Raw genomic sequence first — 17,514 nt, 5'->3', positions numbered from 1 at the left:
TACATCTGCAGAAAGGAGGGGTTCCAAAATGGGACGGGTTTCTACTTGACTTCAGCAGCTTCCTGTCTCTTTAAGCAAAGAAAATAATCAAATATAAAAATTAAAACTAGTTCTGCTTTTCATCTGCTTGATCATGCTCCAGGCGTTTTATGGGAGGGGATAAAAGGAAAGAAAGAAAAAAAAATTCCAAAAGACATTAAACTATCAAATAGGTTGATCCAAATTGTCCAAATAATCTTCTAGTCCCAGCATGTTGTGTGTGTTTTTTTTAATAGAAATTAGGATCATATACTTGTAAATGACTTGTGGAGGAGATTGAGGCAGTCAGTCTAAATGGAGTTTCTCCAGGTGCTGATGGCTAATCGCTCTGTAATAGCTGTGGACTTGCTGTGAGACCCACATTATTACGATGTAATCAGAATCCTGTTGCTATGCTGTTATTGTCTGCCACTTGTGGAATTTTAAAAGCAATAACAATTTTTGCTTTTTAAATCATGGCATTATTAAAGTTATTTTCTTCCTCTTGCCATGAATATCGGCACTGATGCTCATTTTCAAAGGGCTTAACCTTAGTAAAACATTTCAGTCTGTGCCGAAAGGGGTTGTTTTGTTCCTGGTCTGGCTGAACTCTTGTTTCTTTTTTGTTCTTCTTTTTTATTTCTTTTGGTTTTCAATTGGAAAAAGGAGGAGAAAGGAAGAAGTTTTACAAAGGGGGGCAAAACTACCATTTTTAACACTTAAAAAAGAACAGTGATGTGGCAAATACTGATGGCACCGTTCATTTGAAATGTGGCCTTATGGAATTTGTTCAAGAAGTAACCAGAATGGGCATTCGCTGATGTATCTGTAAACTCCGTAAAACTTACAGTTTACCACCTTTGTAATACTGACACATCCATCCTTTGGTCAGGGTTGTTGGTGTGCTGTTTGTGGCAAAATCAGGTATGTGGTACGTGCTTTCTTGGGTCAGTTCCTTATTGTTTCCCATAGCCTTACCATGCTTACCTTGTGCTCTCTTCAGAAAGTAATCTTTGAGGGACAAAAACCAACAACTTTGGCAAATGAATGAGGTGTATCCTGCAAGACTTGTAACTGACTCATCTGCATAACTTGTTAGCGAGGACCAGCTGGAAGACTTTGTCCTTGTAATATGGTTACTTAGCTCCTCAGCTTTAATGTAGTTACTTGTGTGTGCCGCCAGGCAATCATCAGATGAGAAATGGTAGCTATGAGTAGACCAAAACGGACTGGAAACTTACAGCAGAGATGCAGAAGGATCTGTACAGCTTCTATAGTTTACAGAAAACTTTTGCATGGTTTTGATATGTTCCTTTCTGTTAATCTCAGTCTCCCTTCCTTCTTTGCCCTTTTGCAGAAATCGGTCCTGATTGAACACGGGATTCGGAGACTGACTTTCCTTGTAGCACAAAAGGTATTGTCGTATCCCTCATGCTGCTCAGCACTCCTTGGTTACTGGCTCATAATGGCACCGACGTTTGTTGTATTTTTCACAAATTAAATCTTTGTTAACTATACTTAGTTCTGACTTCACTGATTTTGTTCTCTAAAATTTGAAATTGTTTTGATGAATTTGCTTAAGAAAATTAATTTACAATTGTAAACAATCTTGGCACTTCTTGTATTCCTGAATTAATTCATTTTTAATTTTCATTCTAATTGCTAGCTTTCTTCTGCTTTTTTTTTTTTTTTTCTTCCTGTGTTTGTGTGTTTCGCTTGTAAGGACTTCAGGAAACAGGTCAACTGTGAGGTGGATCAGAGATTTCATGTAAGTAAAAAAGGGTCTAGAACATGGTGGTATTCTTGATCTGAGGCCAAGAGACATGTAAGTGACTCTGGGCTTCTTGTTTGTTTCTTAGTCAGGCGTTTGATGGCAACACTGGTGTCAGAGTTAAGTGAAGTATGTAAATGCAGGAGTGGGCCTCTTGCATTCAGTGGGGCCACTCACATGCTGAAGTGTCTCTCATTATCTGATTAACCCCATGACTGACACATTGGTAAAGATCTTCATTGTTTCAATATTGTTCTGTATTCTAAAATGTAATTAGAAAAAAATGTATTCCGTACCTAGTGTGGTGATTTCTTTAGTCTTCTTACTGATTTTAGAATAGCTTAGAGGAGTGATTGAAGTGACTTGCTAAATTTCACATAGTGACTTAGTGAAGGGGAATACGCTTAGTGCTTTTGCTGCTATGAATTACTTCTTTCCCCTGGGTTTGGCATCAGTGAGGGTTAGTTTGGCCCTGTCTTCAAGGTGGCAGTGTAAAGCATAAGCAGGATTTTCATCCCCTCTGTACCTGCTTTACAATTCTGGAGGTTGTTTGGAGTCTTGAAAGTCCAAGAAATTCGTCCTGTGTTTAACAAACCTGGTTTAGCCAGCTTGTCCCTGTGTGGGAATCCCTGGCCATGGTGCAGATACAGATGGGTATTAATGAGCAGCTTAGGTAGGAAACTGGACTCCTTGGAGAAGGGATGGGACCCTAGGCCAGAAACGCCAACCTGAGATGGGAAAAAAGGAAGTTTCAGAGAACTGAATTGATATGTGGGGAATACAAAGTAAAAGGCTGTGAATAAGCTCTGTAGCTCAGAGCTCTAAGCTCTGTATCAGTGATAAGCCTTTACCCGAGTCAGATCTGTTTGCCCTGAGCTGCCGCGTGGTGCCAGGCACTGTCAGGATGCTGCTGGCTCCTCAGCCAGAGGACGCGCCGTGGTATGTCGTCTGTTTGCAAAGTTCCTAGAGTTCCTCTGGGGTCCTTAGTGAGTGTCAGTCTTTATTACCGTCTCCTATTCTATTCCGCACATTACTGGACCAACTATTAACTTAGCTAGGGTCTGGGCTTGGGTTTGTTTTTGTTTTAATTACAGTCTATATAATTAGTTCCCAGCATGTTGAGGTAATAGAGAGTTGCTCCAGCAAGCTTCCAATTTCTTCATCTCATTAGGTTTTTAACGTGATTATTAGTATAATAATCAACTATGATGATTTCTGTTGTAGCTTTTCACATTCTGCGATTTGCAGGGTGTCTTGATTGGCTAATTTAGGCAAATTATTTTGATTGTCTTGATGATGGTTGGTTGATTAGAACACAGCAGGGGAATAATTCTTCTGCCTAGGAAATGGAGCACTCTTTTGGATTTTGGTACCAGAGCACCGAGAATTTTTGTGTGTGCACATCTAATTATTATATTTGCCCACAACACTAGTCAAATGCCTTGAAAGCAATTACATTAGTGATAGAATGAGCATGGACGATGTTAGGAGAAATTGGCAGCGTGCAGGGGGCGTACAGGTAGGAGGGATTTGGAAGAGAAAGGAGGAACATGAAGTGTCCTCTGCGTGCTGGTTTGGTCAGAGTACAGCCGATCCTCGCAGCCTCACCTCTGTGCCTGTTGCCTGAACTTTCAGGCAGGATTTCCTGAACTGCTGGCTAGTCTGAAAGGCACGCTCCAGTCAAACACAGGTTATTTTGTTCAGCTGAGAGCTATCAGGTGACTTTCTGGGGACTGTTTTTTATTGGAGGTAAAGATGATTTACTAGGTGGTTAGTTCTAGCCTTAAAAGCTGTGTTGCTCAGTGGAGCCTTATATTCTGTCATTATTCACTGGTTGCACTGAGTCAAGCTAGGGTTGCTGTCCTTCACTGGCAGTGAAAATGTGACACCAGGTCAGATGCCTTCTTCTTCAGGTCAGATACCTTCTTGATAAGTTCTGGCCAGTTGTGTATGCTCTCTCCTCTCACCTTTAGCATAAATGGCTGGTATTCTCGTGTTGGTACAAAGCATTCGTAAAAGTTCCTCCACCCAGTGAAAGTAATTCCACAGAAATGAAAGGCTTTGCTTGGATGGAACTGGAGGGGATAGATAGAAGGATGCTGTCTAGTCTTATCTTCTTCTAAGACATGCAGTGCACCACAGAAGGATGTAAACCCTTTGCAATTTGGTAGGATTTTATCTGTGCAATAGAATAGCAGAGAAACCTAATCATGTTTGTGGGATTTTTGTAGACTGCTGTTTAATACACAAGTATAAAGTTCTTTTATTACAATTCATTATTTTCCTTGGGAAGAGAATATTTCTAGCAGTAAAGATATAAAGAGAGCTATTGAATACAGATCATTGTTTTGTGTACATCAGCTTACATAATAGGGTGTTAATACCATTGTGCGTCTCCCAAACATTTCCACAATAACTGTAATAATCATAGAACTAGAAGAAGTTTCCCACTACTGTGTCTGGACAGTTCCGTCTTATTGTCTGTTGACAATTGACAAGAATAATCAAAAGCCAGTCAAGTAGCATCTATTGTATTGGCAGCGAAGATGGGTCTAAACTACCTCTGCTGCCTTGTTGAGGGTAACTTGATTTTCCACCACTCGGTGATGTTGAAAAAGTAGCTTGGAACAACTTCTATTATCTCCTCTGCTGTGGTGCTACTGCAGATCTGATCAAGTGGCTTGCTTTTGGGGGACTAATGTCATTATTTTTATTTTCAAACAGAGAGAATTTCCAAAGTTCTTCACGTTCCGTGCCCGGGATAAGGTAGGTTGTACATCCTAAAACTCTTTTTCTCTAGGCGTTGACACTATCCTTCCCTCACATGGCTGTTCAATGCCAGTCTAAGAGGGAGCTACGTCAGCCCAGCCTCACCGCGTGGTGTGGTATCATATTCTTCCCACTACGGCAGTAGGTGTCAGTAACAATGAGGAGTCTCTGGTAATGTAGGATAAAAATTCACACATTTGGAAGCCTGACTTGAAGCTTCTGTTTTTGTGGATTTTATTGGCAGTGTAACAAGGGAGGTTAAGAAGCTGATTCGATACCGAAATTACTGGCTTCTGTGAAAAAGAAGTTCTTGGGAGAATGAGCTTGAGAACTTGCCGTCTTGCAGTTTGTGTTCTACTCCCAGCATTTCAACAATTTCTTTTGAATTTTTAGGCTGTTAGTTAAATATGAAAATTTTTAATGGTTATTGTCTAGATTTCCCCATCCTCAGCATTCCACCTTGTTAACCCGCCCTCCTCTTTTACATCCTTTCTTTCCTGTATGTGCTGGGTGCCTCCAGTTTGAAGAAGACAGAATCTACCGTCATCTGGAGCCAGCTCTGGCCTTCCAGCTGGAGCTGAACAGAATGCGAAACTTCGACCTCACTGCCATCCCATGTGCCAACCATAAAATGCATCTCTACCTTGGAGCAGCTAAAGTTGAAGTAGGAACAGAGGTGACAGACTACAGGTTCTTCGTGAGGGCTATTATAAGGCATTCAGACCTGGTTACCAAGGTGAGTTTTGTCACCCTATGCAAGGTTTCTTTGCAAGAGAGCCGATGAAACTCTGTAAATCAGTGTAGAAATCTGCCTGAAAACACATTGCATGCACAGAGCACTGCAGATGGGCGCCCTCTCTTTGCTCACACTGGCTCTACAGGAGCATGTCTTCAGAGACCCGTTATTCCTGTGCCTCAGGGAGATATTTCTTTGGCCCAAGTGGGTAGTCAGCAATCCTTGCGTTTTGGGGCAGTAGTTGTTTTGTTGTGTTCCTCCTGCCATACTGCAGTAAGAATTTGCCCTGCCCAGGTTCTTATTTATGCTGACCTGAGCAGGTCGGATGGGTCTGTGGATCCAGGGAGTGGGAGTGAGACTGGCTCTGTGACTGCGATTGATCTGATTGAGGGTTGCACATTCTGCTGAAACTGATGTAGCCTATTTTCTCAGTCAAGTCCTTCTGCAGTTTTTTAAACACTGTTTACTTGGGCTGTGATTTTTGAGTAGAAAGTAAATTATTTGTTGACAATGTCTGGCAGGAAGCCTCCTTTGAGTATCTGCAAAATGAAGGAGAGCGATTGCTTTTGGAAGCCATGGACGAGCTGGAGGTGGCATTTAATAACACCAACGTGCGCACTGACTGCAATCACATCTTCTTAAATTTTGTGCCTACTGTCATCATGGACCCATCAAAGGTATGGCCTCTTCTCCAGCCCTGAAGTGTTTGTTCTTCTTGGGCTTAACTCACCAGAATGAACTGGTTGTTTGTTGTCTTTTTATGCTAGCCTCTGGGTAGAGCTAGTAGTTTGTTACTACCGGAAAGAAGCAGAGTAATGCCAGGGGTTAACCTTGAGTCTGTTGGGATAGTTTTGCAAGCCTTTTAGGTAAAAAGAGCTTTTAATACCTGTACTGTTTGCAAGAACTACTTCTGTTTGTTTTTTTTTTTTTTTTTTCTTTTTAGGATGTGATGGATTAAAATAGATACCTTATGTTTGTTTGTTTTTTTAATGGAATTTAAATTAAATTTTAGAACGTTAAAAATGTATTTTTGTAGTTCAGCATTTAATTGTAATACATACTGGTTACAAATGCATTCCAGTGTATGATACACTGAAGTTAAGTTTAAAAATCCTTTTGCTGCTGAAAACATAAAGAAAGTAGAGTCACATAACTAATGGATGTCTCTAACTAAAGATAGTCTTGATGTTGAGCTGCTAAACCAACTTTTTCAAAAGCAGAGAGCATAGTTTTTGTTTTAGCTAGTTAAGGCAAACAATTAGCTTATTTCAAGTGAGGAACCTCTTTAGAAGTAAAGAAGGAGGAAAGCTTTTCTACCAATCTATGAATGAGTATTAAGTGTGAGATTTTAGAACTAGCAGTGTTATTCCTATAAAAAGGAATTGTCCTTTGGACAATGCAGTTCACTTCCTCTGTTTAAATTAAGAACCAGTTTATCAAAAACAAGGTTTTGTATTTGAAACTATACTTATTTTTTTCATAGCATTTTGAATAACTCCTCTCTCAGGTCATCCAGAGCCTTCAGTTCTCAGGCACTTCAGAGGAACCTGGGATATGCAGCCCCTGGAAGCCCCTTCAAATGTATACCATGGCTTTTTCCTGAGCAGCTGTGGAAAAGGGACTTTTTTGGAAAGAATGTTAAAAGCAGACTATAAATTGCCTTCTTTTAATATGCACTATTTGCCAACAGTAGTATATTATGAAGTTTAATAGAACACCAGAAGGCCAAGCTCCAAGTAGTAATTACTTTGTTGATTTAAAGCACAGTACCGCATGTGCCATGAAACGTGATTATTGTGCGTATAAGTGCTACATAACTGTTTGTCAGGGATTTCACTTTCTGCATTTTGTAGTTCTTAGCTGTGAGCTATACTTGCAGGAAGAAAGGTCAATGAAGGGGAAGCAGCAGGCATGCTGTGCTTGGCTGGGGTATGTGGTGCCAGGAGGAAAAAAGGATGGGAATCCAGTGCTGGCCCTGTACCTCAGTGGTCCCTGGAATTTGAGTTGAACTCCTGTCTGTCTCAAGGCTTGTTAGGGTGAGAATGGACGGGCCACTGGGGTCCGGTAACAGCCCGGGACATGTGCTGCGGCTTGGAGCTCTGATCTTCATTGTTCTGGTGCCCCTCCTGTGCGCTGGGTGCCTCTTGGAGCAGCAGAACAGAGGAGGGACAGAAGTGGTGGATGTGTCCTGAAAGTGAGGGACATTCTTCTTGTGTGTTTTAAGATCGAAGAATCCGTGCGGAGCATGGTGATGCGCTACGGGAGTCGCCTGTGGAAACTCCGCGTCCTCCAAGCCGAGCTGAAGATCAACATTCGGTTGACACCGACCGGGAAGGCAATTCCCATTCGTCTCTTCCTGACCAACGAGTCAGGCTACTACTTGGACATCAGTCTGTACAAAGAAGTAACGGACTCCAGGACAGCACAGGTGTGCTTCCATATGGCTCCATTGTTTTGTGAACAAAGTGTTGGGGGGCGGGGGGACGACAAATTATACCTGAAAAAGCTCTTCCGTGGTTTGCTGTGTTTCCAGGTAATATAGAATTGCCATTCAACTTTGCCGTAGAAAGGAGAATGTATCGTGAAGACAATCTTGCAAGAGGCATGTAGGTGTGCAAAATGCACGAAGTTTTGTAAAAGTGCGTGTCCTCTAATTGTTTTGCGTATACCTTGAGGTGTTTGTACATCTGTTTTCCTCTGTGGCAGAGTGCTCAAAAAAGTAATAGAAAAGTAATCACCGTTGATGCTCATCTTGCAGGTCATAATCAAAAATACTATTTATTATATGTTTCCCTGAATAAGTAGAGAAAATCTGTGAACTTTATTCTAAATTCTAAAGGTATAGGAAATGACTTGGGTAGGATGCTATAAAACCGTTGAAGGTGCCTTTATGTCATTTCTATTAAGCATAATAGGCTCTTTTGTAACCGTTGTGGCTATTCAGGTCTTTGTGCTTTTCATGGCACAGGAATATTGTGGTTAACTCAAATACTTGCATATGCTGAAATACATGGACCAGAGGATACGTGAAAAATATTTAAATACAGAAATGTTTACATCTCCCTCTCTAATAATCTCTCTGCCATGCAGTGCTAGCAACAGAATAAATCACTTGGGCAGTGTTCATGTGGAAAGCGGAGTGCTGAGTCACCTTTTCTCCCCCTCTTCTCCATTTAAATTTTTCCAGCAAGCTGCCTGGCTGCACAGCCTGTCCAGTTCTGGAGATCCTAGAACAGATAGTGTCCATATGCTTTGCTTCATTTCTGCTTTTGAGTGGAGATGAGGAAAGAAAAGGTCATTTTAATAATCTCTAGTAGCTGATCTTGACCCTCAAGTTCCATTAGTCACTTGTGAAGGTCACCTTTTCTCTTAAACTCTGTCTCTGATGAGCTTTCTGCTTTTTTAAGGGGAGAAGATTGTGCTTGTGTGTGTACAGCTTTTAGCAACTTTTCCAATATTTGATTTTTTTCAGGATATTAAACCAGTTCTATTTAAACATTCTACTGATAAGAATTACTTCAATTAATAGTTTGAGTAGTTGAGAGGAAGGTTTGTCTTTAAAAAAAAAAAAAAAGACACCTTCAAGCTTTCTGAGCAACTTTGATAGATTTCCCCTTTATGACAGGTTTAGTAGGAGGGTTTGTGTCTGTATATATTCTCCTGTTTTTTCAGAGGGTTATTTTGAACTTATATTCAAATTTTCTGAAAAGGTTTCAAACATTACTGATGTACCAGGTGCTTGCTTACCTGGTACCACTTGTGATTTTTGAAGAATGGAAAAATTAATTGATCATGAGAGAAGGACCTCTGATCTCTTGTTCCGCAGTTTCTGCAGTGACGAGTGGCTGTGCTGACCTCAGTACAGGCGTCTCCAGTTCCTGCAGAATTGATGTGAAATTTTCCAGAGGTTTTGAGAATTGTGCCCCAAGTTCAGTAACACTTCCTAACACAGGCACTGTCACAAATGCTTGTTATTCTACATAAATATTTCTCTCATTGAAGAAACTATTTCATGAAGTTTCTGAAGACTGAAAAGAACATGACCTTTAATTTGAATCTGAAAAACTAAAATAGGGTTTATTTACTGAATTTTCTCTCGTGCGAAATTCTTCAATTAACTTCTCTGCAATTAGAAAAAGGCACGTAGTTTACAGCATTAGATCTGATCGCCATTCTGTTAAAAACAAAACAAAAACACAAAAGAACCCCAGCAAACTAATCGTGTTGCTTCTGTCAGGCATGTTTCAATTAAGCAGCATTTGTACAGTGGTGTCCCAGTTAAGCAGTGCTTTTCATGTTTATTTCTCAGTTGAAATAGATTTCCTTCCGAGTACTGGCTGAGCGGAATATATAGTGCCATGAAGCATGGCAGCTGATAATTCATGTTGCTACTCTGGGAAAATCTTTTAAACTTATAATATCAAAACTTCAAGCCAAATGACATATGCAAGTCTTGACCTAGCTTCCATGATCAGTCAGTGGAGATACGGATGCAGTGCTGTTCGACTCCATAAATAACAGAGTTCTCCTCTCTGCTCCCAGCTATCACAATCCATCGGCACAGATACGGTGTCAGGGGAAATACTGGTAAATGTGAAGTCATCTAAGTCACAGGCTTGTTTCTGTGGGGATGTGGCTCTGCTCACTTTGCTTTCTGCTGTGATTCGGTAATAAGTCAGTGATGCTCAGAACCATGCCGTTATGGTCCAGCACTGTCTCCAAAGGGTAGTAATGCATGATGAAGCACGGCGTTTCAGGGTATGTGAGCATTAACATATTATATTTGTAGAGAACAGAAACAAGCCTGATCAGTCTGGAATATCCAGATGATTTTTGTTAAAATACGGATGGGATAGGTCTAAGGAACCAGCAGGTTAAATCGTAACTGGTAGTGTTTTGTGCTGCAGATTATGTTCCAGGCCTATGGGGATAAACAGGGGCCACTTCATGGGATGCTGATCAATACCCCGTACGTGACCAAGGACCTGCTTCAGTCCAAGAGATTCCAAGCACAGTCTTTAGGGACATCCTATGTCTATGACATTCCTGAGATGTTTCGGCAGGTAAGTGCCCTCTGTTAAGGCCTCCTGGTTTGTGCTGAAGTTTTGTACCTGCAGAGTACTTCTGTCTGTTGCCATCCTTGTTTGTCAGGGAAAAGAGTGGCCTTGAATGCCTAGCAATGGTTCCCCAGGGTATATGCAACCATGGATTGATTCTGCTTTGAAAAAAAAAAAAAGGGATTCCTTATACGCTGTTGCTGTAAATCCATTAATAAATCTAGCAGCAGAAGTTGAAATGTAAACCATCTTGCATTTCTTGTTTGTTTCTTTGTTTTACCACCCTGTTATCTGGCCTCTGTAGGAGGTTGGACAGTACAGGAGTGATAGCGCCTAGGATAGGAGTCATACATTATTAAATGTGTTAATGAGTTTCAGAATTGATTGTGTATCTGATTTCCTGGGTCCTGTCCTGAATCGCATAATTTGAATTATGCTAATCTGGGTGAAACTGTTTCATAGTTTAAATTCCAAAATAAGTGATGTCCACTGAATACTGTCAGTCAAACTGGGTGATTGGGGATTCAGAGTGTTTTGTCCTGCATACTAATTCACAGTAGATTGAATAATAAAAATGTTTGCAGATGATACTCTCAACAAAAATTTATTTTTTCATCCTATAGTCTTTGATTAAACTCTGGGATTCGATGAATGAACATGCATTCCTGCCAACGCCACCGCTGCCGTCTGACATACTAACGTACACCGAGTTGGTGTTGGATGATCAGGGCCAGCTCGTGCACATGAACAGGCTGCCGGGAGGAAATGAGGCAAGTTGCACTTTCTTTATGACTACTTTTGTTTCCATGTCCTGCAGTATATTGTGACTTGGACTGGGTTTGACAATTGTAATGAAAATTTACCAGGCCAGCCACAAAATCTATTCATTCAGTCTTTCACAGATGAAGTCTCACTCTTGAAAATGGGATTTTTGTTTCATTAAAAATTAATACCTCCCATACAATGGGTATTTTAAACTCTGTAGTAAATGATGATTCCATTTCAAACCTCTTTCTATGCTATTTTTTCCTTCATAATTAAAAAGTGCTCGTTCAGCTATTCCAGGTAACTGGGGTTTATATTTGAACAAAATTTGTTTTACAAAACTAAATGGAAATGTTTTCATTTGCTTAAAAAATGAAAAACCAATTTTATGCTTTCCATTTGAATATTCACCTTGCAGTATTTGTGTAGCACACTAGCAAGGTGTGTGCAACATCCCCCTCTAGTGAATGATTTCCTTGGGACTAAAAAGCTGCTAATGCTGTCAGAGTAATAGAGTTACTCCTTCGGCTCAAGCTGGACAAGGCTGTACTGTGTGGTGGTGGGCTTTTCCTGGTGTGTCTTTACATTAGCAAGCCAAAGATTGCAGCATTAAAATGGCTGAAGAATAAAGCTAACTAGTAGAAGGTATGTTTATTTTTTTTTTGTCCAGGCTACGTGGGATTCCATAAATGAATGTTTCTGCAGTAATTTAAATTTGAACAGTTCTAAGTGATGGAATAATTTTTTTTCTTTTTTTTTTTTTTGGCACTGTTGAACAGTGCCTTTTACTAGATATATAAGACTTGCCAAAGTTCTATTCTTACATCAAAAACATCAAGTTTAGTGATGAGAGGAAATAGGGTTTTTTATTTATATTTATTACATGTCTCTTGTCAGGGGAAGGTTTTGAAAATCATGTTTTCAGATTGAACCTAATCAGTAAATGGTGACTATTGGAACACTACTTCCTTGTCTTTTGCTGGCCTATAGAAAAAATGTCTTAACTATTAAGACTTAATTGTACATGAAATGAACGATTCCCTGCATTCTTAGTGAAAGCTGAGGCTGCGGTGCTGTGGAGGCTTATGCCATCATCTTTCTCTCTTTCTGTGCTCTCATTCAGCGTTTGAGTGGATGGTGGCTAGGGAAATAGCAAAGTCCCTCAGGGATGTAGCTCTGTTCTTGCTGAAATTACAAGCACAGAGCTGCCTGGGCATGAACATGTAGTGTTTACTCTGCCAGTATGAATACAAATAGTCTTATTATAAGAGATTCTGCACCCAAAGACCACCAAAAAAAATTAGGAATTTTTTTAACCCTTGGTAGACTTAGTTGTGCTCAATCCGAAAACAAATGACCTGTCCGTAGTGGTATGCGTGGTGTTGCTATCTCGGGCACGGGTGCAGGCCCTTCTGTGGCGGGTAGGCCGAGGGGTTGAGTGACTGGAAAGTAAGACAGAAGATTATAAAACACAACGTTCCCCCACATTTTTCAGTCTGCTGAAGATCGTTTCTCATGGAGGTATGTGGCAAATCATAACCTGCCTTTTAACGACTTCCCAGAAACGAGGTGAGGGGCTGGCTGTGGGTGAAGTCCCAGCCCCGGGTTCTGTCACGGGGAAGCCCAGCGAGGTGGAACCGAGAGCTGCTCCGTGCGCTCCCCCAGAGCCACGCCGGTAAAAGCTGCTCGTGCTCAGCTGTCAGCCAGGCCTGTCGGCATCTAGACGAGTTACTGTAGGACCATGTGCAGCTGGAATGAGGTTTGAGGCGTTAGTATTGAATTCTGTTACCAATAGCCACTGCACACAATAGCGCTCATTCACACGTGAGAGCGGTCAATCTGAGGAAGAGGTTCCAGCAGCAGGCTGAAGGACAGGTGACATCAAGGGGTGACGAGCTGCTGAACAGATTCATTCCTCCCTGCTGCACTTTCTTTATCAGGATGAGCCGACTTTAGGCTTTTATGGTTTAATTTTGTTTGGCTGAGGAAACAAATTTTCACAAACGTGCACTCGAGCTTCTCTTCCACATGAAGATGGCTGCAGGGGTGGAGGAAGGGACAGCATGCTAGCTAAATGCAGGGCATGAGCCTTTCCTTTGTTAGGGCTGTAAGTGGATCCATTCTGCTTTTTTGTGATCAGTCTGCACAGCAGCTGGGCAGAGAAACACAGCATCTTGTCCGCCAGGGAGTGAAGATCCTTGCAGTAATCCATCTGTGTGGCAGTAGCTGGTGGTATTGCACAGGGAGAGGAGACATGCCGTGAGGAGCTGGAGAAAAAATGTTGGTTCTGCACATCTTCCATGCAATACAATGGTGAACCATTCTCAAAACATGGCATGTTTCGTTGGCTCTCTAAAATGGTCTGAATTTGTCAGGGAGAAGTTTTGTCCTCAGGTAGATGTATTTGACTTCAAAATGCTAAAAGTCCATACACACTGAGTACAGGGGAGGTGATTCCCCAGGAAGGACTACCAAGGGGAAATTGAGGTTGCCAAGCTTTGCAGTGGCTTGCTTGGTAGCCTTAGTCAGAGTTTTCACTGCCTCAGTTTGGTCATATCCTAATACAACGGGAGTACTTTGGGGTGCTGTGAGGATAATTTAAACAAACATGTTTTAAGAGTCTTTGAAATTATACTTGCTAAATAAGTGTTATCGTGTTATACAGTGTTGATTCCCTCAGTTTTGGTTAGTAGCACGTAATGGTCAGTGCCAGTGGAGCCCGTGGCCTGGAGCTCTCACCAGAGCAGGTCCCAGTGAGCTGCCTGGTGGGAGTGCTTGTTAGGAACTTTCCAAGTAAATGTGATTTTTTTTTTTCTAGCAAAAGTTGCTGATTTTCTGAAACCAAAATCTTTTGAGAGGTACATTGTGTATTTCTTACTAAAGAGGAAATTTCTCACTGTCATAAATACAGCTGCTGTTTAGTGCATTCAGGCTCTTATTACTGTTGTACGTGTTTTAGATCAGAGACTCAAACACATTCCCCCCACTCAAACTATTCCCCCGTGCAAGTGAGAGCCTTACCATTGCGGTATCAGCTGTGCTGAGGTAGGGCTTGTCTTTTCTGTTGGGGCTGTGCTACACGGTCTGAACAATTACATTTTCTCTATGTGAAAAGGGGTCAAGGCACTCTTCCTCTTAAAGCATTCAGCTCAGCTGAGTGCCCTAATTGTTTTAGCTAGCTGGCGAAATTGAGAAGCCGGCATAAAATCCAGGAGATTTGTGGTCAGCGTGTTCAACTGGATGTCAACAACCGAAGTTGCAATCCCTGCTCTAATGCGGGGCGCAGAGCGAGAGCTTGAAGCTGGGAGTCTCCCATCCTCACAGAGTTTGCAAGCAGTGTTCTGGGCTAACCTGGCTGACGCTGTTTGTCTGTGTTTTCAGGAAAATCTGTGAAATGGGAAGTATCAAGAACTTTCACAATACAAGAGGTTTTTCTCCGCTTAGCTTGTGACCACTTCATGTAACCCACCACCTCATTTGGCAGTAATTATCTCTTTGCTAGTAGTCTCAACAAAGAAGCCAAGGACTTAATGGACCATGAAAATACAACTTGCTATTTATTCCTAGACAGTGCTTGCTCCTTCTGAGCAGAGGATCCCGTGTCTTGTCACGGCCACGCGGGGGAGCTTGCAGTGCTGCTGGCCGGGCCGGCTGCTCTCGTAGCCCAGAAGACATCGCTAATGCGGGGCCTTTTTCCAGTCCCTTGCCCACGCAGTGCAGCCAGAGTTCTTGCTGAAACGCATCTGCTGTGTCTTTGGACTGCAGACAGAATCCTGGATGTTGCCTGGAGCTTTCTGCTAGATGGTGTTTGTTCCGGATCCTTCACACTAAGCTCATGAACCGTCTCCTGGTCTCTAGTTACCCTTTCTTGTGTGCCCTCTATTACTGATCTGGCTGCTTTGGCACCTCTACTTATATGCAAGATTGTTCCAATAAGCTCTGCCTGCTACCATAAAACTTCAGTAAGCCAGCACACTTGACAAGACTGAATTCACAGCCCTAAAAAGTAAAGAACAGTTTGCAAATAATTTTCGGAGCTGGTGGGTATAGAAGAGAGCTGAAGGAGACAGTATTTTATCAGCAAAATCAAACACCAGTCAATAGCTCCCTTGTAATGCTCTGGAGTGCATTACTGAATAAAGACTGTGGGACAAACAGGCCGTAATTTAACGCACGACTGTGAGCACATCAAGAACTAAGCACCAGAGGATGCTCAGCCTGTCTCCAATCTAGGATAGACTCGGACCATTGAAATATGCAGAGGTCATGTAGGTGGAAGGAAACAAAATCCATTTGCATAAGACTACAAATAACTACATTTACTCTAAAATGTTTTTAAGAAGAGAATTTTACGTTCATACCATTGCCTGGATGCTTATCTAGATTATGCCACAAGACTTCTATCATTCCTGCTAGTTTAATTCTTAACACAAATAAATAAATAATCTGGAAGCCTTTTTGTTTAGTGGCACAATCTTCCATGATTCTGGCTAAGATCTTTGTTGTAGAGGTGTGTGACTGGGACTTTCTACTCTGCTGTTGGGAGGGATGAGTTTGGAAGGATGCAGCACTGAGTCTTGTTGGCAGAGCATGAGAGCAGCCACGGGCACCTTGGAGTGTCCTGCTCTGCAGGCGGCTCTCCTTGGGAAGCTGCACCGGCAGCTCGGCTCTGCCCTGCCTGTCTTTGAAGCCTCTGATGGTGCTCCGCAGTTGTGTGGCTGTGCTAGAATAGGGAAAACTCTGAGAGTCCGAAATTGTGTGAATGCAGACAGGCACACGGCGCTAGATTTCAGGAGTGTACAACAACTCACACAGTATTTAAAACCCTGTTCCTTGCAGTAGTTCTGCTGCAGACACAACCTGTAGCGTAGTGACACCTCTTCAAATGCCCGTTGGAGATGGCTCTGTTCAGAAGATTAACATATTGGCTGAAATCTTAGTGTAAAAAGGCAATTCCCTCAGCCTGATGGAGAACCCAGTACATTACTTGTCATTCCTGAGCTGGGCGTTGATGTTTTCCTATAGCCCTTTATGTGTTTTGACTACACTTCACCATGATCCTTTGGCACCAGGACCGCACCATCCACTGAGAAGACCCAACAAATCTTCAAGGACAAGGAGAAAGTGAGCGCCTGCAGCAACACGCCACATTACCCTTCATCTCCGTCTCATGCGGTGTCCCTGCAAAACGTGCCATTTTCCCTACTGGCACTAGATGTCACAGTTTTTCCTTCTCAGTAGCGTAAGGTTCAGAAATGATCCATGAGCTGGAGCGGCGGCAGGCACCCCGTCCTGTGAACGGGGAAGATCTGGCCAGGTGAAGCTCGGGGTGGTGGTGGGCAGAGGGCTGCTCAAACACCGCTTCGCCAGCTCCCTGCACTGCCTGCGGCTGCCAGGTGGAGCTAATGAATTTTATACAAGCTGAGCCTAATAGTTGAACTGCATGTTCTGCTTTGTCACCCTGTGTTCCTGCATTTTATGATAGGCACAGGGTGTTAAAGCATCAGCCGGGCTACCTCTAGCAGGTGGATAAGGTAGGAAAGGTGGGGAGTGTATGGTGGCAGTCAGTGAATTGCCAGGAACGGGAATGGAAACCATCTGGGCAGCTGCTTCCCCCACCCCCAGCCCACCACAATTACCGTAAAAATAGTTGCTTCTCTTTGTATTTCCCAGTCCTTTCCTTGATGAGTTTTGGGAGCAGTCCTGACCCGAAGGCTCTAGTGGCAGTGGGAATGGGTTTAAATAACAGGGAAGCCGGACAACTATCCGTGCCGCACAGCGAGTGGTGTCTCCTCATCTCAAACGCTCGTGGTGCAATTTCAGAAGGTGATCCTCCTTTGGCAGAATAATTTTAGCCCCTTTCAATGAGACGCTCGGGTGTCACAGGGAGACGTGGGGGTAGGGAACTGAGCACGTTTTTGTCAGACTGCAGACTGTTATTTTTGGTAAAGGAGGGAATGTCTTGTGACAAGCAGAATACAATATAAATTAACAGAGGGTCCCCCAGCATCACTGAAAGCTATTTTTTCCCCTCTTATATGCCAAGATCATTTGATATAACCTAAAGAGTAGGAGGTGTGGGGGGAGGATAGGGCTGGTGGGGGTTCTTTCGAGTCCTGGTGGGGTTGGGATGGATGTGTGTTGTATCGGTCCATGGAGCCTCTGGTAGCAAACAGGAGCTGTGGAGCTAAGCACGAGTACTCTGTGCTCCCTTGAGTTGTTTGAGGGGTTGATATTCCTGCAGGTTGGTACCCTCAGTGTGCTGTTTCTCACACTGCTGTAGACACAGAAAAAGGACTGATTTTTTTTAAAAAGCTCCACGTATGTTGTAGCAATACTACAAGTTTGAGCTTTGAAAAGGCTTTTCTTAACAGCTGGAGGTTATGAGCCTCTGATAC

The 17,514-nt window shown here is 42.5% G+C and overlaps 1 protein-coding gene across 14 annotated transcripts in view; it reads left to right on the top strand.

Moving 5' to 3' along the window:
* Positions 1-17,514, top strand: part of ACACA (acetyl-CoA carboxylase alpha) — a 131,256-nt gene that overhangs the window by 66,357 nt on the left and 47,385 nt on the right. For 10 of the 14 annotated variants that reach the window (XM_035561171.2, XM_035561174.2, XM_050714802.1 and 7 more), the window contains 8 exons: positions 1,376-1,432; positions 1,742-1,786; positions 4,514-4,555; positions 5,079-5,294; positions 5,816-5,971; positions 7,519-7,722; positions 10,202-10,357; positions 10,975-11,121. In XM_035561171.2, the coding sequence (XP_035417064.1) occupies positions 1,376-1,432; positions 1,742-1,786; positions 4,514-4,555; positions 5,079-5,294; positions 5,816-5,971; positions 7,519-7,722; positions 10,202-10,357; positions 10,975-11,121 (1,023 nt within the window). The remainder of the gene's footprint in view (positions 1-1,375; positions 1,433-1,741; positions 1,787-4,513; positions 4,556-5,078; positions 5,295-5,815; positions 5,972-7,518; positions 7,723-10,201; positions 10,358-10,974; positions 11,122-17,514) is intronic. The other 4 variants (XM_035561176.2, XM_035561178.2, XM_035561177.2 and 1 more) reach the window with 1 other exon arrangement.

The sequence above is a fragment of the Cygnus atratus genome, chromosome 20 (genome assembly GCF_013377495.2).
Source record: "Cygnus atratus isolate AKBS03 ecotype Queensland, Australia chromosome 20, CAtr_DNAZoo_HiC_assembly, whole genome shotgun sequence".
Classification (NCBI taxonomy): domain Eukaryota; kingdom Metazoa; phylum Chordata; class Aves; order Anseriformes; family Anatidae; genus Cygnus; species Cygnus atratus.
The sequence above is the reverse complement of the archived record's forward strand: the minus strand, read 5'-3'. Positions and strand labels throughout refer to the sequence as shown.